General features: G+C 57.2%; 9 protein-coding genes across 9 annotated transcripts; 4 read left to right on the forward strand and 5 right to left on the reverse strand.

Annotated features, from left to right (window-relative positions):
• Nucleotides 1–1,513: 1,513 nt before the first annotated feature.
• Nucleotides 1,514–4,473, forward strand: MYCTH_2301959 (uncharacterized protein). Its single transcript, XM_003661927.1, has 3 exons — nucleotides 1,514–1,562; nucleotides 2,234–3,697; nucleotides 3,803–4,473. Exons 2-3 carry the CDS (start codon nucleotides 2,311–2,313, stop codon nucleotides 4,393–4,395), a joined length of 1,980 nt encoding a protein of 659 aa, XP_003661975.1. The 5' UTR covers nucleotides 1,514–1,562; nucleotides 2,234–2,310; the 3' UTR covers nucleotides 4,396–4,473.
• A 937-nt stretch (nucleotides 4,474–5,410) lies between these two features.
• Nucleotides 5,411–8,142, reverse strand: MYCTH_2133483 (uncharacterized protein). Its single transcript, XM_003661928.1, has 3 exons — nucleotides 8,067–8,142; nucleotides 7,552–7,839; nucleotides 5,411–7,487 (listed from the first exon to the last, which is right to left on the reverse strand). Exons 2-3 carry the CDS (start codon nucleotides 7,807–7,809, stop codon nucleotides 5,628–5,630), a joined length of 2,118 nt encoding a protein of 705 aa, XP_003661976.1. The 5' UTR covers nucleotides 7,810–7,839; nucleotides 8,067–8,142; the 3' UTR covers nucleotides 5,411–5,627.
• A 2,267-nt stretch (nucleotides 8,143–10,409) lies between these two features.
• On the forward strand, nucleotides 10,410–11,129 carry MYCTH_2301963 (uncharacterized protein). The gene is made up of 2 exons (XM_003661929.1): nucleotides 10,410–10,598; nucleotides 10,709–11,129. The coding sequence occupies exons 1-2, from the start codon at nucleotides 10,523–10,525 to the stop codon at nucleotides 10,975–10,977; spliced, it is 345 nt and encodes a 114-aa protein (XP_003661977.1). The 5' UTR covers nucleotides 10,410–10,522; the 3' UTR covers nucleotides 10,978–11,129.
• Nucleotides 11,130–11,237: 108 nt separating this feature from the next.
• MYCTH_2090929 (uncharacterized protein) lies at nucleotides 11,238–12,373 on the reverse strand. The gene is made up of 2 exons (XM_003661930.1): nucleotides 12,196–12,373; nucleotides 11,238–12,132 (listed from the first exon to the last, which is right to left on the reverse strand). The coding sequence occupies exons 1-2, from the start codon at nucleotides 12,365–12,367 to the stop codon at nucleotides 11,282–11,284; spliced, it is 1,023 nt and encodes a 340-aa protein (XP_003661978.1). The 5' UTR covers nucleotides 12,368–12,373; the 3' UTR covers nucleotides 11,238–11,281.
• Nucleotides 12,374–12,744: 371 nt separating this feature from the next.
• On the forward strand, nucleotides 12,745–13,654 carry MYCTH_2090930 (uncharacterized protein; the record flags this gene model as incomplete). The annotated part of the gene is made up of 2 exons (XM_003661931.1): nucleotides 12,745–13,387; nucleotides 13,460–13,654. Exons 1-2 carry the CDS (start codon nucleotides 12,917–12,919, stop codon nucleotides 13,652–13,654), a joined length of 666 nt encoding a protein of 221 aa, XP_003661979.1. The 5' UTR covers nucleotides 12,745–12,916.
• A 157-nt stretch (nucleotides 13,655–13,811) lies between these two features.
• On the reverse strand, nucleotides 13,812–16,161 carry MYCTH_2301968 (uncharacterized protein). Its single transcript, XM_003661932.1, has 4 exons — nucleotides 15,326–16,161; nucleotides 14,864–15,244; nucleotides 14,180–14,782; nucleotides 13,812–14,121 (listed from the first exon to the last, which is right to left on the reverse strand). Exons 1-4 carry the CDS (start codon nucleotides 15,998–16,000, stop codon nucleotides 13,969–13,971), a joined length of 1,812 nt encoding a protein of 603 aa, XP_003661980.1. The 5' UTR covers nucleotides 16,001–16,161; the 3' UTR covers nucleotides 13,812–13,968.
• A 254-nt stretch (nucleotides 16,162–16,415) lies between these two features.
• On the reverse strand, nucleotides 16,416–19,189 carry MYCTH_2301970 (TAF5-like protein). The gene is made up of 3 exons (XM_003661933.1): nucleotides 18,814–19,189; nucleotides 17,954–18,759; nucleotides 16,416–17,885 (listed from the first exon to the last, which is right to left on the reverse strand). Exons 1-3 carry the CDS (start codon nucleotides 19,087–19,089, stop codon nucleotides 16,712–16,714), a joined length of 2,256 nt encoding a protein of 751 aa, XP_003661981.1. The 5' UTR covers nucleotides 19,090–19,189; the 3' UTR covers nucleotides 16,416–16,711.
• Nucleotides 19,190–20,163: 974 nt separating this feature from the next.
• On the forward strand, nucleotides 20,164–21,475 carry MYCTH_2301973 (uncharacterized protein). The gene is made up of 2 exons (XM_003661934.1): nucleotides 20,164–20,368; nucleotides 20,451–21,475. Exons 1-2 carry the CDS (start codon nucleotides 20,261–20,263, stop codon nucleotides 21,096–21,098), a joined length of 756 nt encoding a protein of 251 aa, XP_003661982.1. The 5' UTR covers nucleotides 20,164–20,260; the 3' UTR covers nucleotides 21,099–21,475.
• Nucleotides 21,476–21,527: 52 nt separating this feature from the next.
• On the reverse strand, nucleotides 21,528–22,182 carry MYCTH_100435 (uncharacterized protein; the record flags this gene model as incomplete). The annotated part of the gene is made up of 4 exons (XM_003661935.1): nucleotides 21,528–21,609; nucleotides 21,659–21,710; nucleotides 21,766–21,865; nucleotides 21,925–22,182. 4 exons carry the CDS (start codon nucleotides 22,180–22,182, stop codon nucleotides 21,528–21,530), a joined length of 492 nt encoding a protein of 163 aa, XP_003661983.1.
• Between the last annotated feature and the right edge of the window lie 564 nt (nucleotides 22,183–22,746).

The following is a 22,746-nucleotide window of genomic DNA, read 5'->3' on the forward strand; positions in this document are numbered from 1 at the left end:
GCATCTTGTGGGATCTCGCTACGACCAATTCGGCCTGAGAACATTCTTTCAGTCCAAGGAAATGACGTCCGCAAACGAGATGACACACACAGTGTATGGCCTCGCTGAGCACTGCGTGGCTCTGGCATTTGCGTTGGTACGGAATAATTCGACCGACGGGCGCACTCAGCATCCATGATAGAGAAGCTGCGTTAGCACCAAGTATGTGCCTATGCACGGATTTTATAGTCCCTCTGTATGTAAATACATATATACAGTACATACGTACACCCGCAGGAGCACGATAACGCACTGCCCGGATGCCTGGAGAGTGGCTTAGTTATACTTGAATGGTTTCGTAAGCAGCAAAGCTCTGGGCGGCACCCAGAGGAAGTGTTAGAAAGCCGGCAGCCAATGAATGTTTACCATTCACCATCGTGGCGTTAGGGAGCTCAACGAAAGGGTTCCTCTGCGCAAACTGGTACAGTACCTTCCCCCTCCTTGCAGAGCTTACAGAGAGCAGGTTGCTCCACGTTCCATTGTGCGAGTCCAATTGATCTGCTTGGCATCTTTACTACCCCATCATGCCCGTCAACCTTGGATGTTGATTTTGACTTACAACGAGCAACTGCAGACGCATGGTCCCTCGTGTGAGACATTACGTGCAGAAATAGGGCATGCGTGGAACAGAAGTCCTGTCAGGGAGAGAGGACGCACATCATGGTATGGTATCCTCCCTGCATAGGACAAGTGCTGAGGCGTTAAGTGCAACCCCACCGATTGATAGGAGTATAGTCTCGGCTTGGGCTTTTGAAAGCAGACAAAGGGGAACGGGACGTGTGGCATTCCCAAATGTCCCGATCCCAAACAGGAGGGTCATTGGTAGGTATTGTACCGTCTCGGGGGGGAGGGGGTTAATGCTTGTCCCACGCTTTCGAGAAGTGTTCATTGTTCCTCCTGATCATCTTTGCCCGTTCAATGTCTAATTGCATCGGATGAACTGCGCAGGATTGAAAAGTACGGAGTGCCTCGCTGAGCTTCGAGCCTTTTCAACACTCCTAGGCTCGGACTAGATGCTCTTTATCTCCTCTACCTTCCACCCACCACCATCTTCACTTGAGGCTTCGGAGATGCCGTTGTTTCGGAATTTGCATTTCAACTAAGAGCGCCCGCATCCTACTTTTTTTTTTACGACTCGCATCTGTTTTCCCAGCCAACGTTGGCACTTGACCATCGTCACCGGCAAGACTTACGCATCATCATCATCATCGCTGCAACACACCTTACATACATGTACAGTAATACATGATGAGCGTGTTCTTTTAACTCGACATTGCGCGTTCTGGACTGCGCAGTAGCCTCGTGGACATTCAACCAAGTTCGTTGTCGGAGGGTAAGTGGTATTTAAATCCCTTGCGCCCTTGTAACGTTTCATTCTGGTGTTCTCTCCACACGTCTTTCCACTCTTCAATTACACCGAGATAGGCTTTGACCCTACCTCATGTTTCCTTCCATGACATACTCAGATTCGATTCGAAAAAAGAAAAAAAAAAAAAAACTGAACCTAGCAGACCACTTATCAGGTAAGATACCGGCCCGTTACCTTCTTTATTCATATCGCACCGCGGTTATCAGACCCCCAACCTTCCCCCCTGCCAGCCAAGTCGTTCGTTGCGGCGTCCCATCTTCCAATCGAGAGAGCCGAGCGCAACCGATTCCCAGCCCTTGCAAGTGCAAGCCAAAATTGAGCCCCACATCCCGCCCTCCATAGCACGTCGCGCTGGCAGCGCCAATTTCACCAAGTTACATACACTACACACAACCAACGGATCCACCCGACTCTCTCTCGATCAGTCAGAGAGAGAGGGTCCTGGGCGCTCCAGGCCTTCCAGCGTTCGGCGCACAACCTGCCGGGACCACGCCCAGCGTCACGCCGTCTCGGCGAGGTTCCCAACGCCCGCACCCTCGCCGCCCGCTGCTGCACTTTTTTGCATTTGACTGCACAGCGCAGCCATGTCCTCGCCACCCATCGAACCGTTACCATCTGGCCGACGTGACGAACCAAGTGGTCACAATGTGCAATCTGTGGACTCGCCGGACGCGGTAGTCGCCCCCGCGGCTCCCAATGGGACCAACGCGCACCCAGGAGGCCCGACAATCGGCGCCGTCGATGCTACCGATGCTGTCGATGCTGCCGATGCTGCCGACGCTGTTGATGCTTTCCCAGCCCTTTCTGACCTCTCTTGCACAGCAGGTGCCACAGCATCTGCAGACCCCGGGCCAGTCCCCTTCCGCTCCCGGACCATCGCCCCCTCGCCCCCGGCCGCGTCGATGACTCCGGCGCACCGACCCCGATCTCCTCCGCCCGCCGCCGCAGCCCACTACTCGGCCGACGACTCCTCGGCCCACCTCACCCACTCTCCCGAGTCTCTTCCCCACGCCACAGAGACCGCTCTGCACGTGCAGACTGATTTCTCGCATCCGACCTACGCATACTCAACACCTCCCGTCAACGCCACCAGGCGCGCAGCCGTCTCGCTGCGAACCCAGTCCTCCGCCCAGTCGCTCCGGCCGGTATCGAGGACGCCTAGTCTCAAAACCGGCATCTACGGCCCCCTTGGTTCCGCTTCGGCGACCAGCTCCGCCGTTGCGAGCCCCGTCATCTCCGCAATGGGCGACCTCACTCCTCTTCCATCACCCCTTTTGGCAAGCGACTCTCCGGGCCCGTGGAGACGGAGAATGTCGCGCGAAACCACCGTCACCCCACCGGCCTCGGCACCGCTCGATCCGGCGCACGAGCATACATCCCCTGCCAAGAACACCACGAGAAAAGGATACACAGGCATCACGTCATGTCCTGCGCCCGCAGACGGAACCAGCCAACAACAGGGCGGCGGGCTCGCTCAGCCCAAACATCACACCAGGAACCGGAGCATCAGCGAGTACATTCCGGACCCGATGTTGGTCCCTAAGCGCATGTCGACCGTGTCAGGTATCCGCGTCAAGCCCGATCTACAGAACGTAGCCGAAGGACGCTTGCGCCGGGAACCCCACCTCTCAGAAGCGAGGGGCTTGACCCCCGTGGAGAAGCCCCCGACGCCACCCCCTAGCGAATCGTCCCTCAGCACGACCGACCTGTCCTTGTCTGCTCCCTCGGCGACCAGCGCCCCCAGGGAACAGGCAGTGGCAGGCTTCTTTGAAGCGCGTGGCCGGTATGACCAGAAGCGGCGCCGCTGGCGGGCCCTCAGGGTACTCGGCCAAGGCACATTTAGCCAAGTCTACTTGGCCACCAGCCATGCATCTACCTCTTCCTCCTCCGACGAGGATGGCAGTGTCAGTCCGGGCGCTAGCCTGCAGGGTCTCCAACATCAGCCTTCTATCGCCCAGCGCCGGTCCCTAGTAGCCGTCAAGGTCTGCGAGCACGGTCCCCGAGGAGGTGCATCCGAGGACCGCATCGAGATGAGCTTGAAGCGGGAGCTCCAAATCATGCAGTCCGTACGGCACCCCTCGCTCGTGAATCTCAAGGCCTGGAGCATTGAGCCGACCCGCGCCATCCTCGTGCTCAGCTACTGCCCCGGCGGGGACCTCTTCGACGTGGCGACTCGCCATCGCTCGCTTCTCACACCCTCCCTCATCCGCCGCATCTTTTCCGAGCTTGTCGGCGCAGTATCCTACCTCCACGCCCAAAACATTGTCCACCGCGACATCAAGCTCGAGAGTGAGTGCCTTGTTCCCCCTCCCCCCCCTCTTCCCTTTCTTTTCTCAACCCAATCATGTGTATATATCTAAATCTCGATTCTTTGATTTCTAACACGGTCCGCAGACGTACTCGTCAACCTCGCACCATCCGAGCTGTCTCCCGAGACCGACTGGACAACCTATCCTTACTCAGTCATCACCCTCACAGACCTCGGGCTCTCGCGCCGCATCGAGCCCGACGAGAAGCTCGAGACCCGCTGCGGATCCGACGACTATGCCGCGCCCGAAGTCATCATGGGCCAGCCCTACGACGGCCGCGCGACCGACGCCTGGTCGCTCGGCGTGCTGCTGTACGCCCTGCTCGAGTCCCGCCTGCCCTTCGACCCCCCGCCGGCCGCCGGGCCTCAGGGTATCGACCACGCCATGCAGTTGCGCATGCGCAGCCGCACCAGCCACCGAATTGCCAGGGTCGAGTGGCGCTGGTTTGAGTACGGCGCCGGAGAAGGTGCGGACGGCGAGGGCGAACACGAGGCCGATCTCAAAAAGTTCCAGGACAAGGGCTTGCTGGGCGCCATGGAGGCCGTCGAGGGGCTCCTGAAGCGCGCCCGCAGCAGGTGGCCTCTGAACAAGGTCGCCGAGATGGAGTGGGTGGCCAGGGGCGTGTGTGTGGAAGGCGGGATCAAGTTCAGGGAGGAGGAGGAGGGCGAGGAGGTATGATGAACCCCTAACCCCTTTCCTTGGGCACGCACGCGCGGCACAAAGCAAACGGGGCGAGGGTGCAGAGGTTTTTTTTTTTTTTTATGGCGGTCAAAGGAACTCTCTTTTCTGGGAAAAGGAGGTAGCCCACGGAGAAGGACAGTTACGGGGGGTTATTATGATTCATTCGATCGGTTTCGGACCGGACTTGGGCTGGGAGAGGAGAGAGCATAGAGCCCCACTACTGATGATGGGAATGAGGGAAAGAAACGTTTCGCCCACAAAAGAGTCTTCAGCCGACCATGGTTGCGGGCGGACCGTTGTAAATTACCAGCATGTTTTTCTTTTCTTTGGTCTTTCTCATCGAGACATGATGATACAACAGAAGAAGATGACGATAATGATGACGGAAGATAGAGAGAAGTGCATGAAGCAAAATGGTTTATCTTGATGTTACTATATATGTTTCTTTTCCCCTCTTTCTCTATTTCGTTCATTAATTAGGTCTTTTCTTGGTGCCCTAGTCCCAGTGCTGGTGTCTTGGGAGTTCTATACATACATACATACAATCATATAATTACAGATTACATCTTGGACTTTGGACGACGAGTTGTTCACATCATTGCTTCCCAATGGATGGCGGGGTTATCAGACGTAATCCCTACAATGTATTGCTCTGAGTGTCCGTCTCCGTGCGTTGCACTGCCCGCCTAGTATCTTGCCTAGCTTCGAGCCTACCCATCTGTGGCTCTTACAGCCCAATCTTAGCCGTACGGCTCTTCTAGACCTTCGGTATTTTATCGAAATAAGCTGGTTTGATAATGCCGAGTTTCCGACTATATTGGCAAATCAGGAACTCCTCACGTAGGGAACACCTAGTTGTGGTTCTTTTGACCTCAAAATTTGCAGCCTTGAATCACAAAAGCAGCGAGACCGCATTGGCTGGGTCAGCAAACGGGGACGCATTGGCTGCAGTGGCAAATAAGTCACGTCGGAATTACAACAAGGTAACACGCATGGGCAAAGGCAAACCGCTGTGTCTAACCCTTGGAATTCATGTCTACGTCAAGATCATGACCCCGCCCACGTCCTGGCTAAAGTTACAGAGCAACGAGGCTGTAAGTTATTAGGCGAGGCCGGTAACAGATGCAGAAGGGTGAACTCAAGTGCCATAAAAATCGAAAATTAACCCGTTCAACTCCCATGTCCCAAGACCGTTTTTTGTTTTTTTCATTTCCCAGTCATGTCATCATTTAGTCAACCTCCTCCATGGCGCTGTCGCCAGTCTCGGCGGCAGGTGCGGCCGCATCGGCAGCCTGGGCCTCCTCGGTAGCCTCGGGCTCCTCATCCAGGTTCAGGCCAAGCGACACAAGCTTGTGGATGCGCTCGGCGAAGCTGGCAGGCTCCTCAATGGTGAAGCCGGAGACGAGCAGCGAGGTCTCGAAGAGCAGCTGGACGATCGACTTGACAGTCTTGTCGTTCTCGCCGTCGGCCTCGACCTTCTTCTTGAGCTCCTTGATGATTGGGCTCTTGGGGGAGATCTCGAAGGTCTTCTTGGAGGACATGTAGCTGCTCATGGAGGTGTCACGGAGAGCCTGAGCCTTCATGATACGCTCCATGTTGGCAGACCAGCCGAACTGGCCGGTGCGGATGGCGCAAGGAGAGCCAACCAGCTTGTGCGAGACAACGACCTTCTCGACCTTGTCGCCGAGGATGTTCTTGAGCGACTTGGCAAGACCCTCGTATTCCTTCTCCTCAGCCTCACGCTTCTTCTTCTCCTCCTCGGTCTCCTCGAGCTCGAAGTCCTTGGTGATGTCGACGAGCTTCTTGCCTTCGAACTCCTTCAGCTGAGTCATGGCGTACTCATCGATGGGGTCGACCAGGAAGAGCACCTCAAAGCCCTTCTCCTTGAGCGAGTCGAGGAAGGGAGACTTGGCGACAGCCTTGATGGACTCGCCAGTGATGTAGTAGATGTTCTTCTGGTGCTCGGGCATGCGGGTGACGTAGTCGGTGAGCGAGGTCATCTCATCGCCAGACTTGGTCGAGCTGAAGCGCAGGAGCTTGGCAAGGGCGGCACGGTTCTGCGAGTCCTCGTGGATACCAAGCTTGATGTTCTTGGAGAAGGCGCCGTAGAACTTGTCGAACTGCTCCTTGTCCTCGGCGATCTCGTTGAACAGCTCCAGAGACTTCTTGACGATGTTCTTCTTGATCACCTTCATGATCTTGTTCTGCTGGAGAGTCTCGCGGGAAAGGTTGAGAGGCAGGTCCTCAGAGTCAACAACGCCCTTGATGAAGCCGAGCCACTCGGGAATGAGGTCGGTGGCGTCGTCAGTGATGAAGACGCGGCGGACGTAGAGCTTGATGTTGTTCTTGGTCTTCTTGGTCTCGAAGAGATCGAAGGGAGCGCGCCTGGGAACGAAGAGGATGGCGCGGAACTCGAGCTGACCCTCGACGGAGAAGTGCTTGACGCCAAGGTGGTCCTCCCAGTCGTTGGAGAGCGACTTGTAGAAGGAAGCATACTCCTCCTGGGTGATGTCCTGCGGGTTGCGGGTCCAGATGGGCTTCTGCTTGTTGAGCTCCTCCTCCTCAATCTTAGTCTCCTTGACCTTCTTGGTCTTGGGCTTCTTCTCCTTCTTCTCCTCCTCGTCGTCAACCTCCTCAATCTTGGGCTTCTTATCGTCACCCTCCTCGGCGGCGGCGGCGGCCTCGGCCTCCTCATCGGGAACCTCCTTCTCGGTCTCCTTCTGGACGTGAAGGTAGATGGGGTACGAGATGAACTCGGAGTGCTTCTTGATGACCTCCTTGATACGGCTCTCGTTCAGGTAGTCTTGCTGCTCGTCCTTGAGGTGGAGGATGATCTTGGTGCCGCGGCCAAGCTGCTCACCATCGGTGTCGGGGATGATGTTGAAGGTACCGCCGGCGCTGGACTCCCAGATGTACTGCTCGTCGTCGTTGTGCTTGGAGACAACGGTGACCTTGTCGGCAACGAGGTAAGCAGAGTAGAAACCGACACCGAACTGGCCGATCATGGAAATATCGGCACCAGCGGTGAGGGCTTCCATGAACTGCTTGGTACCGGAGCGAGCAATGGTACCGAGGTTGTTGACAAGGTCCTGCAGGGGCTTGTCAGCGTGCATTCTCAAAAACCCAAGGGCACACAGCCAGGACGAAACTTACAGCCTTGGTCATACCAATACCGGTATCCCGGATCGTCAGGGTCTTGTTCGCCTTGTCTGGGATGATGTCGATGCGGAGGTCCTTGCCGGTGTCCAGCTTGCTGGGGTCGGACAAGGCCTCGTAGCGAATCTTGTCCAGAGCATCGGAGGCGTTCGAAACGAGCTCACGAAGGAAGATTTCCTTGTTGGAGTAGACGGTGTTGATGATGAGCGAGAGAAGCTGAGAGATCTCAGCCTGGAACTCGAACGTCTCGGCCATCTTGAGGGTATCTGTATGATCTTGGGGTATCTGAAGACGAATTGATTAGTATCGGTGTGTGCCCAGAATCGTTTGCGCTGCAGAATATAATTGTACCAGTGGCCGCAACGAAATGCCGAGAGCGTCCAGAGGTGAATTTTCTGTTTTGCTGACGAGGGCTGTGGGGTAAGGTACTTGAAGGTGCGAGGGGAACGGGGAACGGCGGGCCACGAGGCTGAGGGGCAACCGAACGCAGGGATTCATCAGGGCAGACTTACCAAAGGAGAATGTCGATTGATCAACGGTCTACGCCTCGAAGACCTTTGGGTAGAAGTTTGAGAACGGGAAAAGAAGACGAGATGTGATGTTGGAAGATGAAGGGAGAGAGTCGAGTGAGGAGGAGCCCGTGGCCGCTAAAATGTATTGCGGGCTGTTCCCTGGGCTGTGCTCTCGCGAGTTTCCACGAGATTCTATCGCCCAAATTCTGCGACTTTCTTCTGATTCGCTTCTATCCGCCTCCACAGCAACGGGCGGCTGTTGCTGATTGGTTTGCGGAACAAGCTACCTCTGGCAGTGGCCCACTTGAGGCTGCAATCAGAACCCTCAGAACCTGGAGAAGAGAGATATTGCTAGAAAATTCATGGCATCGGTTTCAGAACTCCAGTTTTGCCTGAAGGAGGCTTTCAGGAACCAAGAGGTGGAATCAAGCAGTTTGAGTCTGATTGCTCTACTCTACACTACACTCGGATTATTCTGGTCTTTTTGCGAAGCCTAGGAGTTCGGAATGCTCCAGAAAAGTCCAGACCCGAACCCCGCCAACGAGGCTGAAACGAGGCTGGCCCTTGCCAAACTGCCCCGCAGTTGCCCCTCTGACAGGCGGTCAACAGCCTAACAGACCGCACAGCAACATAGCAACCAGGTTGCCGGCCCTGGTGGCAACTGATGTGTACACTATTTTTCCTAATTCGCCTCTTTCATATCTGGAGTAATTCGGATCAAATTAAGAACGGTAAAGATTCTTCTCGGAGACATCTGTGATAGATTTTGCCAGCAGTCGACTCGATTTGGTGTTCGTTGGCGGCAACAACGGGCGGGGCATGTTTAACCACTGCGACTCGCTGTCAGTGGAGGTGCGTCCCCACGCTGCCTGCAAACTCGCAAAAGCTTTGGGTACTATGTAGGCACACATCTATCTGCCTTGCCACCTCAACGACTTCGTTGCCCTGTATATTCCTTCCCTTTTTGGCCCTTCCCCTCTCCATCTTCAGACTCAAGCCAGCCTTGATAAACGCTCTCAAGAGCCATGCTGTGTCTGTCTCCAGGCTTGACGTCTTTGGCTACCCGGCGTACTCAGTACGGCACTTACTTGCCGCCTCAGCCTATCCCATGGTGTCTAGACAGCGAGCCGCTAGATCAGAGCAAGTGGGAGTTGAAGCAAAATAATGGTAAATGGTAACCCAATCAGCTGGTAGATCGCCAACTGTTATCTATTTGCTTTTCGCAATGGCAGCCCAACCACCATCCCCCACATTGTCCGGTGCATTGGACGTCTTTAACCTGGAAAGCCTGGCTTGGAGCCGAACACCAATGCGTACCTAATATAGCACATAGAAGTCACAGTACACGCATGCTGAATGTACACACACCAACGACAAGACAACCAGTGTCACCACCTACACTACAGGAGTGCGGGTGACTTGCTGCTTTTGTCAATTTTGAACCCCTCCTGCGCATCGTGGGGCTACTCTTGTCGTTGGGCATAGCACGAGTGCCGAACCAAAGTAAACGTGTAGTGTAGTGTGCCGAATAGTGAATGGACAATAACTTCTACCGTTGATCGACGCCCCCACACGGCTGCTTATTACGATAGCTAAGGAGGGTAAACTAAACATTTTGGCGCTCCCAGCCGTTTCCTGCTGCCCTTGCAGTCGAGTCTCCGAACCCACGCTGGATGGATGCTGCTGGGCTTGCTGTGTCGTGCTTGATCGTCTCGGATTGCAATCATTGTCCGACAGATGTAAGCCATCAAATCGTGTCTTTCAATCCGGCAAGCACTCCCCGTCCTCTTTTATATGTTCGCCCGCATTTTACGTTGTTCAGTTAGTATCAGAGTTGGTTTGTCAATTCCTTAGGATAAGGGGTAAAAATGGAAATCAAACGCCACAGCATGAACGATGAAAGAGGGTAGAAAAGGCCAAAATGGAAGGAGATGCCACAGGTATGCAAACAGAAGAAGGATGATTGAAGCTCAATTACATTACTCCTCGAAGAACACCTGTCCTAGATAGAGCATGGAGTAGTTACATCAATTCCATGTCTCGAAACTTGGAGCGGACATGCAGAATCTGACGCAACCCCACCGCAACAAAACCAAGGCGACATTGTGCCGATCCCGACCTGTCGGTGAGTTCGTATAACTTTTCTTGGAACCGAACACGCATGCAGCCGGAACGTGTAGTTGGCATCATCTGAGGACAGTGTGATGTTCCCGAGGCGGCAGTTCTCCATGTCCGTTAGCTGAAAGAAGAGCAGGCGTGGTCGATCGCACCCACTTTCCCGATTGCGTCACGACCCGATGAGAGCTCCCAACCCCACCTTAAGTTTGTGCCCGCGGCTCTCTTCTTTTTCCTCTTCTTCCTCCTCCAACAACCGGCCACTTTAAACTCCAAGCAAGCAAGCAATCAATCAATTGACACCGAATTCGACTCATCTCTCCAAAAAAAAATCAGCGACAATGCCCGTTCCTCAGCTCGACGGTCTTCAAATCGAGGTCCTGAAAGAGGGCTCGGGTGAGCAGGAGACTGCCCGCGGTAAGATTTACAATTTTACCCCGCCTCTAGCGCGGCCCCTCCTGCAAGCTCGGAGGAGAGCACAGGCGCAAGCACCAGCGTTGACACGGAGCCCTAACGTTTTCCTCCAGGCAACACCATCGATGTGCACTACACAGGCACACTCACGGACGGCAAGAAGTTTGACTCGAGCCGCGACCGTGGTGAACCGTTGCGCTTCACCGTTGGCCAGGGTCAGGTCATCAAGGGCTGGGACGAGGGTCTGCTAGGAATGAAGGTTGGTGAGCAGCGCAAGCTGACCATTGCTCCTGAGCTTGCCTACGGCAGCCGCGGTGTCGGCGGTGTCATTCCGCCCAACGCTACTCTCATCTTTGAGACGGAGCTTGTGAAGATCAACTGAGCTACTCCAAGCCAGTCGGCGGCGGATAGAAAGCGTTGATACCATGATGACGGACGGGTCCTCTGGGCTCGGGTTCTGTTTCAGGGCATTGAAGCCTAGGCAATAAGGCTCCTACAGGGCCCCTTGAGATATTCCAATCAAGTCGAGACGGTCCCCTAGGGGCAGTCTCCCACCACCGTTGTTTTGTCTACTCGTACTGTACATGCTAGTGACTTGGTGCGATGTCCCAACTAACCGCCGCCGCCAAGCCGAGGAAAATTACAGCGGACAAGTACATACATATACATATCTTACACCACTCCGTCTATAAACTCCCCTCTCTGTTCTTCCCCGGCATAATGCAAGCCCCGAGCTGTCGGAACCGTCTGTCGGCATACAACAGCCCAAACCTCTCGTGCTTTTCCCTCTTTGCCCCGGTTCCCTCCACAATCTCCAGCACTTCCCCGATCACGATAACGTGATCTTTGACCCTCACCAGCCCCCTCGAGGGCTCATCATCCAAAAGCTTGCACCTCAGAACATACAGAACCCCGTCCCCTTGCAGGACCGGCGGCTCCCTTTTGTGATGATCATCACCGTTCCCATCGCCCCCGTCGGCTCCGCCGACCCCTCCCCAATGGACCCGGACGTCGCCTTCCTCGACGAGCCTGTCGAAAACCTCTCTCCCATGCGCGTTGCCGCCGGCGAACCAATCCGCCACGCGCGCGCCCGCCGCGTCGTCGGCCAGCACGTGGATGTTGAAGCGGCGGCTGGCGGCCACCGCGTCGTGCGTGCGGCTCGGCACTGCGATGTTGAAGCTGACCAGGGGCGTGGGACTCAGCGCCAGAGACGTGAAGGAGGACATGGTCATGGCGCGGGGAACCGGCGCGTCCCCGCGCTCCCGTCCGGCGGCACGCTCGGGGCGTGGATGCGTGGCGGTGCAGACCACGACCGGGTGCGTGAGGAGGCGCATGACGGCCCGGAGCTGTTCGGAGAGGGGGAGGTCGGGGGAGGAGGAGGAGGAGGAGGAGGAGGAGTGTGGGTGGATCGTGGGAGGCCGGGGGTCGGTGAGATGGAAGGTTCGGGGGTGGTGGCGCTGCTCATGTCGGGATGACTTGGAGACCGTGGTGTGGAAGGCTCGAGGACGAATTGGAACAGAGGGTTCTGAAGGGAAGGCTTGTCAGTCAGTTAGTAGCTATTACGCGGGGGGGGGAGGGGGATGGAAGGTTCCCGGCGTACGTCGAAAGCCACATGTTCTCCCAGAGGCTAAGGGCGACGGCGCGGCGACCACGGACCGAGTCGGCCGCACCGAGCAGGTCCAGGCCAAGGAACCATGGTTGCACCGCTGAACAGGACGGACCAGGGAAATTCGCTCGGTGGTCAAGCCCACGAGAACGCGGGGGCTGCTCATCTCAGCCCCATGAATTCCAGTGGCTTTTTGCAATTGAGGCCACTTGGGAGAATCGGTCGCCGTGCTGTTCTCTTGGACCTGGGCTCAGCCTGGAATTGGATTGGCCATGGCCATTCTGGGGGTCCGAAATTTCGGGCCATAGCCGGGGGGAAGGGGGAAGTTTGCGGGCGATAAGCGATACAGATAACAACCCTGATTCCTGACCGTGCGATACGGAGGAACCAACGCTTTTGCGCGCTCGGCCATTTCGCTATCCCGTACCTATCGAAAATTCAACCCGCAACTCCTGCCACGGCGCCGAACGCGTGCAGCCGTCGAAACGAAGCACCGGCCGAAAGTACATACATACCACCCCCGACGCCGCGAACAAGGGAGAGCGCAGAACAGCCAATTCGCGCTGACGAGCTCCCTCCGACTATTTCCCCGACCTCCCGTGTCTCGATTGAGCACACGAGCATAATTTCCATAATTTCCATCCCCCCCCAGCAGCGCAGCCCCGGCCGAACGCTACCGATACCCTTCCCTCTTTCGTCTTCCCGCTTTCCAACGATGGGGAAGCTCCCCTCCACCATCCTCCGCCGGCCGTCGCTGGCCGGCCCCGTCTCGCAACACACGGTCACCCAATCATTATCATCACCACAGGCGGCGGCGGCGGCGGCGGCGGCGGCCAACCAGGTCCGGCACGCGACTTTCGTTCCCCGGCCGCGGCGGCCCTACCAGTTCACGCAGCTCGTCCAGCTGAGCGACGGCTCGACCTTCACGATGCGCACCACCTCCCCGCTGGCGCTGTACAAGTCGGCCAAGGACAGCCGCAACCACATCTTGTGGCAGCCGACCGAGAAGACGCTGCGCAACGTCGAGGTGGACGAGGCCGGCAAGCTGGCCGCCTTCCGGGAGCGCTACGGCACCTCGTGGGATCTGGAGGCCCCTCCATCTGCTGCTCCTGCTGCTGCTGCTGCCGCCGCCGAAGCTCCCGCTGGTGGGAAGCAGGAGGGTGCCCGAGCAGGCTCTGCTGCTGATGTTTCCTCCTCCTCCTCCTCCTCCTCCTCCTCCTCCACCAAGGAGGCAGGGAAGCCGGCTGGGGAGGACAAGGGCGACGGGAAGAAGGCCGAGGGCAAGGCAGCTGAGCAGGTCCAGGCGTCGACACAACAAGCAGCGCCGGCGGAGGATGCGTTTGACTCGCTCGTCGACCTCATCAGCGCGTACGCTACAGAGGACAAGAACATCAAGGGCGGATTGAGCGCCAAGGACCAGGCGAGGAAGGATAGGAGCGGCAAGAAGAAATAAAGGGCGGAGGAGAGTCGGGGACGAGGGAGGTTGCGTGGAAGTAGTGTATTCTTTGTAACATAGAAGACCCCATTGTTTTCTTTTATGGCATTCGAAGGAAGCCGAACAGCCTGTCTGATAGACGGTCCGTGTCGATAACCGCGAAGAGCTCACCGCGGCATGTGTGGGATACGGCTATGTATAATACAATGACGAGAACGCAATGCGGTTAGCTAACCATATCTGTGTGGCTGAATCCGGTGCCGTCGTCCTTCGGACGCTCGGCCGGCATGCGCCCAACCTGAGCGTCCGTCCCGTCGCCCCACAAAAAACTTCTAGTCCGAATCCTCGTGGATTCTCGCCCGGGCGCGATCCACCGCTGTGTCGCCCGCCGGCTTGTTCGTCTGAATGGGGGCCGGCCGGTAAAAGACAGACTCGTCGTCCTCGGCGTCCAGCTGCATCAGGAACGTCTCCCATTTCTCGATCAGCTAGACAACGTTAGCGCGGAGAGTCATCACGCCCAACCAACTTCAGGGGACGACCAACCTCTTTCTGCGCCTCCACTGCGCTCTCCAAGAAGGTCTCGACCCCGGACTTGAAGTCCTCCACCTTCTCCCGCTCGAACCGGTCCAGCTCGGAGCGCATCAGCCGGCCCATGTCTTCGAACAGCAGGCGCGCCTGGTGCACCTTGCGCTCGGCGTCGGCCACCTCGGCATTGACCTGGTTAAGGCGGTCCTGCTGGCTCTTGCCCTGGCGCAGCAGCTTATCCTGGGCCGCCTTCCGCTTGGCGAGCTCCGATTCGGCCGCGTGCCAGCTGTGGAAGGCCTTTTGGCGCTGCGAGAAGGCCTGCTTGACGCTGCCAATCAGGCGGATGTACTCCTCGATGATGATGCCAAAGGTGAGCACGTCTTGCTGCGCCTGGCGGTCGTAGACGTCCCGGATGGTGAGCTGCAGCTCGGAGAGGGCGTCGAGCGGTCCAGAGAGGGTGGGCGACAACTCCACCGTGGACAAGGCGTGAAGGGAGGCGGAGAAGTCGGCCGCTGCCTCGGCCATGGCCTTGCGCTGGGCAACCATGCTGTCCATGGCTTTGAGCAGCGCTTTGAGCTGGTTCTCGAGCGCGTCAAGGTAGACCCTGCGGTCATGGAACCACTGCTACCGCGTCAGCGCTCCATCTTGTGCCGTAGTCTTTTGAATTTTTTTTTTTTAAAAGAAATATCGAAGAAGACTCACATCATCCTGCTCGACAAACTTGTTCCCACCGCCCACGCCGAACCCGAGGGAACCGAGGACGCTCTTGCTCTCCCCGAGAGCCGGCTCCTTGCGTTCCTTGTGCTTCACATCGACATTGAACGCCTCGCTCTCCAGAAACAGCTTCAGATCGCCGTCCAGCTGCAGCGTCGGGTGCGCGGCGATCTTGTTGAGCATCTTCTCGAGCGCCGCCCGCCGCGACTCGACAAAGTTACTCTCGAACCGGCCCACGGCCTGCTTCTCGGGCGGCGGCGGCACCACCACGCCGGGGTTGTTCGCGTGGAGCGTGTTGTACAGCCACAAAAAGTCTCGGTACCGCCTCTTGACCTCGAATTCGCTCTGCTTATACGCTTTGGAAGTCGTCTGATATCCTCCACCCCATCAGCATCACATTCCATACTCCATGGGCAGCGAAACAAAGTGGGAGAAGAAGTAGAAACGTACCTTTGTCCTAACCGAATACACAATGTGACTGCTCGTCAAGTCTCCCACCTTGTGCGGATCGCCCACCGTGATATGGAAGGTCGGCCGCGCCGCCTGCTCGATGCTGACGCTGGGGTGCGTCGTGGACCGGACCGGGCTCGGCAGGGCGGCCTGCACCGGCGGCGGCTGCCTCCCTCCCACTCCGGCGGCCCGCCCATTCGCCTCGTTGTCGTTACCGTCGACGTCGTCGTCATCGTCGTCGATCCGATGTGGATCCGGATACTGCTTCAGCTTCCCGCCGGCCGAACCCGGGGTCGGGGGCATGGTGGTGCGGAGGGGGAGGGTGTTTTCCTTGAGCGGCGGCACGGGGGGTCCGCCTTCCTGGCCGAGCGGCGGGGGGCGGATGGCATCGCCGCTGGGTGGGGAGGTGCTAGCGCTCGCAGAGCCGAGCGGGCCGAGAGGGTCGTCCTCGACTGCTTCCAGGCGGGTGGGCTGCGCGACGAGGCGCCGCGGGGTGGCACGCGAGGGGCGGGTGGTGGAGGTGGAGGAGGATGATGTCGCACCGCTGGCAGCGGCGGTCGCCGAGGAGTTAGAGGCGGTCGAAGCGGCAGCGGTGGTGCTGTCGTCGGCGCTCTGCTGAGTCGAGGTGCCCAGCGGGTCCGACGCGCCGGCCGAGTCGGCCCAGGGGTCTTCCATTGCGAGAGTAGGGTGACAGGTTCTGAATTTCCTCTTCAATTGCGATGTCAGTCAGGGACGCGATGCAAACGGCAGCGTATTTCGTGCGAAGCGGGGAAAGTTGGTGGCGTGTGAAGGGTAGCAGCTTCTCTAGCCGAGTACGTTAGTATACTTAACGTTGAGCATGGAAGAGTACTGCGTGCGTTAGTTACGTATGTACTGTACGGATTACATACATACCAATTGGCACAGGCTTAGGCCGAGCGTTTCTTGGCAGCCGATCGGTGTGGGGTTACTTCCTTTATTTACCGAGTATCTGTATCTACTCTATGTGCATACCTGGTACCTATCTTATACAGACACTTTCGTGCGCTTCTCGGGCAGTTGAGTGCTTCCAAGGCTGCTCCTCATCGAACATTCCATTCGTCGTTCTCGCCGTGGAATCATCTCCGAATCAATATGTGGAATGAAAACTGCCATCACTGATCAATTGCCTGAATTTTTCCCACGACTGAATCAACGCAGTGACCATGGATATCTAATCCCTTGCACCTTACTGTACCTATAGGTATGTTCCCAAGAACTCCGGGCTCCATTTCACAGCCTCCCCGGTCAAAAAAAAAAAAAAAATAAAATAAAATAAAAACCAAGCCAACCTCTCCGATCCTTGAATGCCCGCTCGCAGCCTTGTTCCAATTTGCGGGCAACCGTAGCTGCCTATTCCTCGTCGTCCTACCGTTCGGGGTCATAGCAGCCACCAGCCACAATTAGGTTCATGCGTGTGAACTGCACCTTCATGACCGGCGTCTTCTTGGTCGCAAAAGCACTGATCTGGTCCGGTGTTATTTGAACCTCCTTGCCTTTCTTCTTACCACCTCCCCCGCCGCCTCCGCCAGTGCCAACTCCTCCCCCGGATGTGCTCGCGCTGGCCGCAGGTGCTGCCTGGCCGCCCACCGTGATGCTGCGGCCATCCGAGGAACCGCCGACAGCGATGGTGTCGCCCGTCACCGTCCCGTCCGCCTGAGCGGCCGGCTGGCTTGTTCCACCCGTGAGAGGATTGGCCTTGTTGGGGTCCGCGGGCAGCTCGACGTCCCAGACGCGGACAGTACCATCTAGGCCGCCTGACACAAGGACGTTCGACTCGGCGCTGAAGCTGAGTGACGGGATCCCTCCCTTGCCGTGGCCGCGGCATTGTTTGATGCGCGTGCCCTTGTCGATGTCCCAGAGCATGATGTTCCCTCCAGCATCGGCGCTGGCTAATATCGTACCATTGTGGGCGCACTGAAGGGCGCTTATGTAGTGGGTGTGGCCGGTGAACACACGCACGCAATTGCCGGTGGTGACGGACCACATGCGAATCGTCTTGTCCATCTCGTCCGAGGCGGAGAACACATAGGTGCCGTTGGGATGCCACGCCAGCGCCGAAATGCTGGTGTCGTGGCCGACCATGAGGCGCTGCGCCGACGCGTGGTCCTGGGAGAAGACGCGGACGGTCTTGTCCCATCCAGCCGTGGCGAAGTAGTGGCCGTGGGGGCTCCACAGAACGCGGAATACCGGACCGAGGTGCGACTTGTAGATGCATAGGCATGCCCACACTTCCAGAGACCAGAGGCGGACTTGGCCGTCCGCCGAACATGAGAGGAGCAGCTTGGTGCTCGTATCCGGCTTCTTCTCGTCGTTTTCACCGTAAATGTTCCGCTTGAGGTTCGCGATGGAATCCGAGAACGACACCCCGTAGACAGGCCCGGAGTGCCCAATGAGTTTGCGGTTGTTGACCTTGAGGTCTTTCTCGTTCTCGAGGCTGCTCGGCAGCGGCTTGCCGTCCAGAGACCACACGCGGATGTATGAGTCCATCGTGCCGACAGCCACGAGCTGGTGGTCGTTGGAGAAGTCCATGCAAGAAACGCTAGGGAGACCATTAGCACAAAAACAAATCATCTGCCAGAGGGACGGACGCGGCAGACTGCGACATACCTCCCCAAAGTGTTGTGGAAAGTAAACATGCATGCCGAGACTGGGATGCCAATGCCACCCGTGCGACCCTCAATCCGGAACCGGTCGCGGTTCTCGCGCACCTTCTGCATCTCCATCACCACATCCCTAGCACGCGAGGGAGGAAGGGGCAGGTCCGCTCGAGAAGGCGCGTCTGCGCTCTCCTCGCGCTTGATGCGCTTGTCGAATTCTTCGACCAGCGTAGGTCGGCCGTCGGCCGGTGGATGCCGCTGGTCTTCTTCTTCGAGCTCGGCCCGGACATCGTCCCTCAACTCGGGCTCCAACGGCATCGGGCCGAGCTTGAGCTTGGCACTGGTGTCCAGGACATCACGGTTGGAGACACCGGTGAAGACGCCTGGAATGCCCTCCTGAGCGTCGACCTCGTCGAGGTCAAGGTTCTGGGCACGGCGGTAGATGGCTTCGAAACTGTATGGTTCGATTGGCCCGCGGGCGCTCGTTTCAACACTGCAGTGGGTTTGGAGAATGTAAGTGATCGTCGCTCCGCCCTCGTCCGCCTCGCGTTCTAGAAAGTGGAAGAGGTTGCCGGAGAGCGACTGATTCAGCGGAATGCGGTACTTGTTCTCGCGGTAGAGCCTGGTCGTCTCGTTTTCGTTGACGTGCTGAGGCAGCGTGACCGTAGCCAGGAGCGCTAAGGTCTCGTGGTGTACGGCTTCAAACTGCGGCCGTAGGGTTTCCAGCAGGTGTTGCGCTTCATCAGTGTAACCTTGGGCGACAAGTTCCAGGTAGGAGTAGATGAAGACGGGCCAGAGAAGCTTCCTGAGCTCAAACTGGAGGGGGAATTAGTGGTGTGCCAGGCAGCTAACGGGGAGAGAGGAGCAGACCTTGTAAATCTCAAGATTGTTCTCAATCCAATTCCTCAACAACACAAAGGCTTTAAGGTATCTCTTCGGGCCCGGGTCCTCGCTTCGCTGCGCAGGCCTCCCATCGGGGCCGAGATAGGCCGTCTCTTGACGGAAAACAGCCTCGGTTTTGGTAAAACCTTTCTTCTTCAGGTAGTCGGTGACCTGGAGGGCAATCTGTGAGCCATAGTCCACAATGGCGTTGTGCGGCAGCTGAGTAGGAGCGAGCGGCAGAGGCCGCGGCTTGGGAGGGGCCATGACGAAAGCTGGCCGATGTTGGCGGAAGTGATGCTGCAAGGGAATGAAGAGGGGTTGACGTTGGGATAGGCAAAATCCGAATCTGACCGCAGCCCTGCCGGGTCAAGACTTTGCCTGCAAATGGCACACCATATTTCGAGTTAAGGAAACAATGGGCGAAGTCAAGCTTGAATGGCACCACCGCCCCGGCCCGGTTCCCAGAAGCGGACCAGCCCAACAAAGGATATGGCAGTTGCTACCTAAGATAGGTACTCGGGATGCGGTCCCACAATATCCGGAACTCTTGACACGTAAATGGCAATCGCATCACTTGATGAGATGGGGTTCTGTGTGGTACTGTCCAAGTTCGATTGGCGGCCGCGGCCTCGAAGGCCCTTAAGGGCTGCCACGACAGTTCCCGAGCAATGGATGGGAGGGGCGCAAAGCAGACATCATAACGGGCGACAGGGGCTTACAATCTGGTTGAGGTTTTGAGCTGATGGCGGATTGCCAGAGCTCGTCGTTGCTGCTGCGGCACCACTGCTACCAGGGCCTCCCGCAGCCTGAGGCTGGCCGCTGTAAGGCCCTCCAGCTGACCCCGGCATGCCCCCCTGGGGCACTTGATTCGACATCTCGGCCGGTGAGTTGGTGTGTTACTATTAGTCGAGGAAGAAAAAATCACGGCAGCGAAGGCTCGTTATCGGTTCAACGCCTCGATTCTCGCGGGATGTGCAGGAGCAACCAACGATGCTGGGGCGCGTCTCCCCGCAGGTCCTGCTCCCATGAGCCCGATGACACGCGCTATACTAGGATTGATGGGCTTCCACGTAAGGATCAGGAAAAGAGAATGCTGAAAAGACCTTGAAGGAGCCGGCCTCCTTTCCCGAGGACAGTGGACTTGTAGGGATCGGTTGAGGCTGATTTGATGAGTGAGTGAAACATTGAGAGAGCCTGCGCGCCGTGACCGTAAAACGGAGACCTCCGAGGCGACCAGGTTCTTACATGCAGAGTGGCCTGTGCGTCCCGCCCGGGCCCCACGTTCAAGTCGCCAGCGAACCTTGCAGCGTTGATTTGATGTGGGGGAGGGGAGCTTGGGGCTTTGGCTTGGCCAAGTGACCCAGACGGTTACCACACTACCATCTGCGGCCGTCTCGAACACTATCGCAGAATCCCGTCAATTCTCCAACTCACCATGGACGACTCAACGCCACCTCCCGGCCCCAATGGCGGAGGGCCGATTGACATTCACCAACCCTTCACCCCTGGCGAGCGCATCCAACAGCTCAGCGAGACCGACCAGGTACACCCCAACCCCCCCCTTATTTCTCACCACCAGTTCGTTTCCTTTACGATATATACTAAAATATTCCTTCCTTCTTTAGGACATCGCCTCCCTTCTGGTCCATCTCTCAGCCGCCATGCGTGCCCTGGCCACCCCTCCGGGGACCACCGTTTCCGAAACCGGCAACAACAACAACAGCAGCAACAACAATTCCAGCACGATTGCGACCGGCGATCCAGACCTCGAATCCTCGGAACCCGCCCCGGCCACCGGCAACGATCCGGTGTCTGCCTTCAACGCAGCTCAGACAGCCTTCTTCAACACCCTCGACCGCGTTGACAAGCACCTGACCCGCCAGATCCTCGCACTCGAAGAGGCGGGCATCATTACGCTTAAGAATACCGCAGCCGGATCCGGGACGGCGGCGGGTACAGCGGCGGCAGAGGGGACCCCGCAGGGCGGCGAGGGGGCGGCGGGGGGCCCGAGTGGCACACAACAGCAACAACCGCAGCAACAGTCGCCGGAGGGAGGGGCAGGTGACGCGGCCAAGGCAAGGGTTGCCGGGCCGAGGAGGCTGGAGCCCGACGGGATGGGCAGGTATGGGAATCTGGATGTGGGCAAGCTGAACATGGCGAGCAGCACGGTAGAGAGGGATATGGAGCGGGAGCTGTGGCGGAGAGCGAGGGAAGAGCTCGCCAAGGTCGTCGGTGATGCCGGGGGCGGGGGTGGAGACCCGATGGAGACGTGAGTCGAGTCAGTAAGGATCACTTCTATTCTTCTTTGGCGTTTGACCGCTTGTATTCTTTCTTTCTTCTTTGGACAAGGGTGGTTGGAGCTATGGCGTTGATAAAGAACGGCCTGGTTGTGGCCGGCGGCATGAAGATACCCTTGGGGCAGTCGGGATACATCAATGAGCGGTGAGTATATAGAAAATTATCATTTTCTCTGTCTGCAGTAATAAATGGGCTACTAGGTGCACCCTCTTATCCGCAGTTTCTCGGCTTCCTCCCCCTTCTCTGAACCGCTCTCGAGTTGTCACGATCCTCAGGAGGGCAAAGAGTTGCCAGGTTTCTCAACGAACAGCGAAACGGCCGTCGATGCCTATTGCGCCTCGCGAAATTAGGCCATTCAGGGCCGCAGTGTAACAGACTCCCCGGAGCTGTTACACCGTACGCTCCTAGGACGAGTGGTTACAGAGTCTGTCATAGGCGCCCGAGGCAATGGTGCCGTTGGCCTCAACAAAGATCGAGGTCGGAATACTGCAAAGTGTCAGCTCCCTGCAGCGAGTTTCAGATAGGCGATTCTTACACGGCATCAAACAGGACACAGTTGATGTGTTCGTTGTTGGTCTCGATGTTCTCTACTAGACCGTCAGTGCGTGCTCGACGAGGTGCAGTCCATGATGAAGTACTTACCGTACCACGCAAAATAGGCATTGCAGTTGGGTTCAGCGTTACACGTGTACTGACACTTGAACGGGCCATACGGGTCGCTCTCATGACTGAAACTCATTGCCTATCATCCAAGTCAGCCAACGACACCGCAGCGATTTGTACCCCTGGAAACGAACGTACGTGTGGGCCGGAGACGAAATGGTCGCTGTACCAGTCCTTCGCAACCGCATACGAGGTCCAGTTCTTGGAATCCGGAGTCACCAGCGTGTAGTCGTCGATCGGGTAGCCTGCAGGATGCTGCTTGGAGGCCGGCATGCCGTTAGTACAGGCAGAGGCTGGGGCATCACGGGTCGATGTCGCCGGAATCTCCGCATGGTTGCGGCGGTGGATGGCATGCTTGACGAGGTTGTCGGAACGCGAAGGTGCGGCGAGTGCCATGATGGCAAATGCTGCAACCAGCAGGAAGGAGATGGTTCGAATGATGGCCGCCATATCGAAGACGTTTCGAATCCAGGGAGCTGTAGAGATTGAGAGCTTTGCCTCAAAAGTGGTTTCTCAGGACAAGATATCGGTGAGAAGAAGTAGGTAGAATTAGTGGTTTCGAAGCGGAAGTTTCTGCGGATGGCTTTTTTTTTTAGAGATTTCGAGTTTGGAGGGTTTCGCGTTGTCGACGAGGTTGGGAAGGGCCAATGCCACGAAACCTACAATGAGATGGAAGGAGCGATGACCACACCACTTCGCTGCCCTTCCTCGTTTACGAGATGTGTAAATCGATCTGCCCAACTGTGTCATTGTCGATCAGGCCCATTGACTTGAGAAACCAGAAAAGAAGCTGCCACCCGCCGGTTTCCTGATACAGATATCACTCTCGAACATCCGACATACCTTAGTTGCAATGCTCTAAACGGCAGATTGTACCCCCAATCAGTGGTTCGCCTCTAACAGCATGCCTCAAGGGACGATATGACTCGATGTATCATTCAATAACACATGTTAACTTGC

This window comes from Thermothelomyces thermophilus, chromosome 2, assembly GCF_000226095.1.
Source record: "Thermothelomyces thermophilus ATCC 42464 chromosome 2, complete sequence".
Taxonomy (NCBI): domain Eukaryota; kingdom Fungi; phylum Ascomycota; class Sordariomycetes; order Sordariales; family Chaetomiaceae; genus Thermothelomyces; species Thermothelomyces thermophilus.

What these genes read in the sequence shown, in the direction of transcription:
- MYCTH_2301963 (XM_003661929.1), top strand. Translation starts at nt 10,523, where the DNA reads ATGCCCGTTCCTCAGCTCGACGGTCTTCAAATCGAGGTCCTGAAAGAG. An exon ending in TGAGCAGGAGACTGCCCGCG is followed by an intron (nt 10,599 to 10,708) that starts GTAAGATTTACA and finishes GTTTTCCTCCAG; the next exon opens with GCAACACCATCGATGTGCAC.
- MYCTH_2133483 (XM_003661928.1), bottom strand. Translation starts at nt 7,809, where the DNA reads ATGGCCGAGACGTTCGAGTTCCAGGCTGAGATCTCTCAGCTTCTCTCG. An exon ending in GTATTGGTATGACCAAGGCT is followed by an intron (nt 7,488 to 7,551) that starts GTAAGTTTCGTC and finishes AAGCCCCTGCAG; the next exon opens with GACCTTGTCAACAACCTCGG.
- MYCTH_2301968 (XM_003661932.1), bottom strand. Translation starts at nt 16,000, where the DNA reads ATGGAAGACCCCTGGGCCGACTCGGCCGGCGCGTCGGACCCGCTGGGC. An exon ending in TGTATTCGGTTAGGACAAAG is followed by an intron (nt 15,245 to 15,325) that starts GTACGTTTCTAC and finishes GGAGGATATCAG; the next exon opens with ACGACTTCCAAAGCGTATAA. An exon ending in AGTTTGTCGAGCAGGATGAT is followed by an intron (nt 14,783 to 14,863) that starts GTGAGTCTTCTT and finishes ACGCGGTAGCAG; the next exon opens with TGGTTCCATGACCGCAGGGT.
- MYCTH_2301959 (XM_003661927.1), top strand. Translation starts at nt 2,311, where the DNA reads ATGACTCCGGCGCACCGACCCCGATCTCCTCCGCCCGCCGCCGCAGCC. An exon ending in CCGCGACATCAAGCTCGAGA is followed by an intron (nt 3,698 to 3,802) that starts GTGAGTGCCTTG and finishes CACGGTCCGCAG; the next exon opens with ACGTACTCGTCAACCTCGCA.
- MYCTH_2090929 (XM_003661930.1), bottom strand. Translation starts at nt 12,367, where the DNA reads ATGAGCAGCCCCCGCGTTCTCGTGGGCTTGACCACCGAGCGAATTTCC. An exon ending in GAGAACATGTGGCTTTCGAC is followed by an intron (nt 12,133 to 12,195) that starts GTACGCCGGGAA and finishes CTGACTGACAAG; the next exon opens with CCTTCCCTTCAGAACCCTCT.
- MYCTH_2301973 (XM_003661934.1), top strand. Translation starts at nt 20,261, where the DNA reads ATGGACGACTCAACGCCACCTCCCGGCCCCAATGGCGGAGGGCCGATT. An exon ending in AGCTCAGCGAGACCGACCAG is followed by an intron (nt 20,369 to 20,450) that starts GTACACCCCAAC and finishes TTCCTTCTTTAG; the next exon opens with GACATCGCCTCCCTTCTGGT.
- MYCTH_2301970 (XM_003661933.1), bottom strand. Translation starts at nt 19,089, where the DNA reads ATGGCCCCTCCCAAGCCGCGGCCTCTGCCGCTCGCTCCTACTCAGCTG. An exon ending in ACAATCTTGAGATTTACAAG is followed by an intron (nt 18,760 to 18,813) that starts GTCTGCTCCTCT and finishes TTCCCCCTCCAG; the next exon opens with TTTGAGCTCAGGAAGCTTCT. An exon ending in TTCCACAACACTTTGGGGAG is followed by an intron (nt 17,886 to 17,953) that starts GTATGTCGCAGT and finishes TGGTCTCCCTAG; the next exon opens with CGTTTCTTGCATGGACTTCT.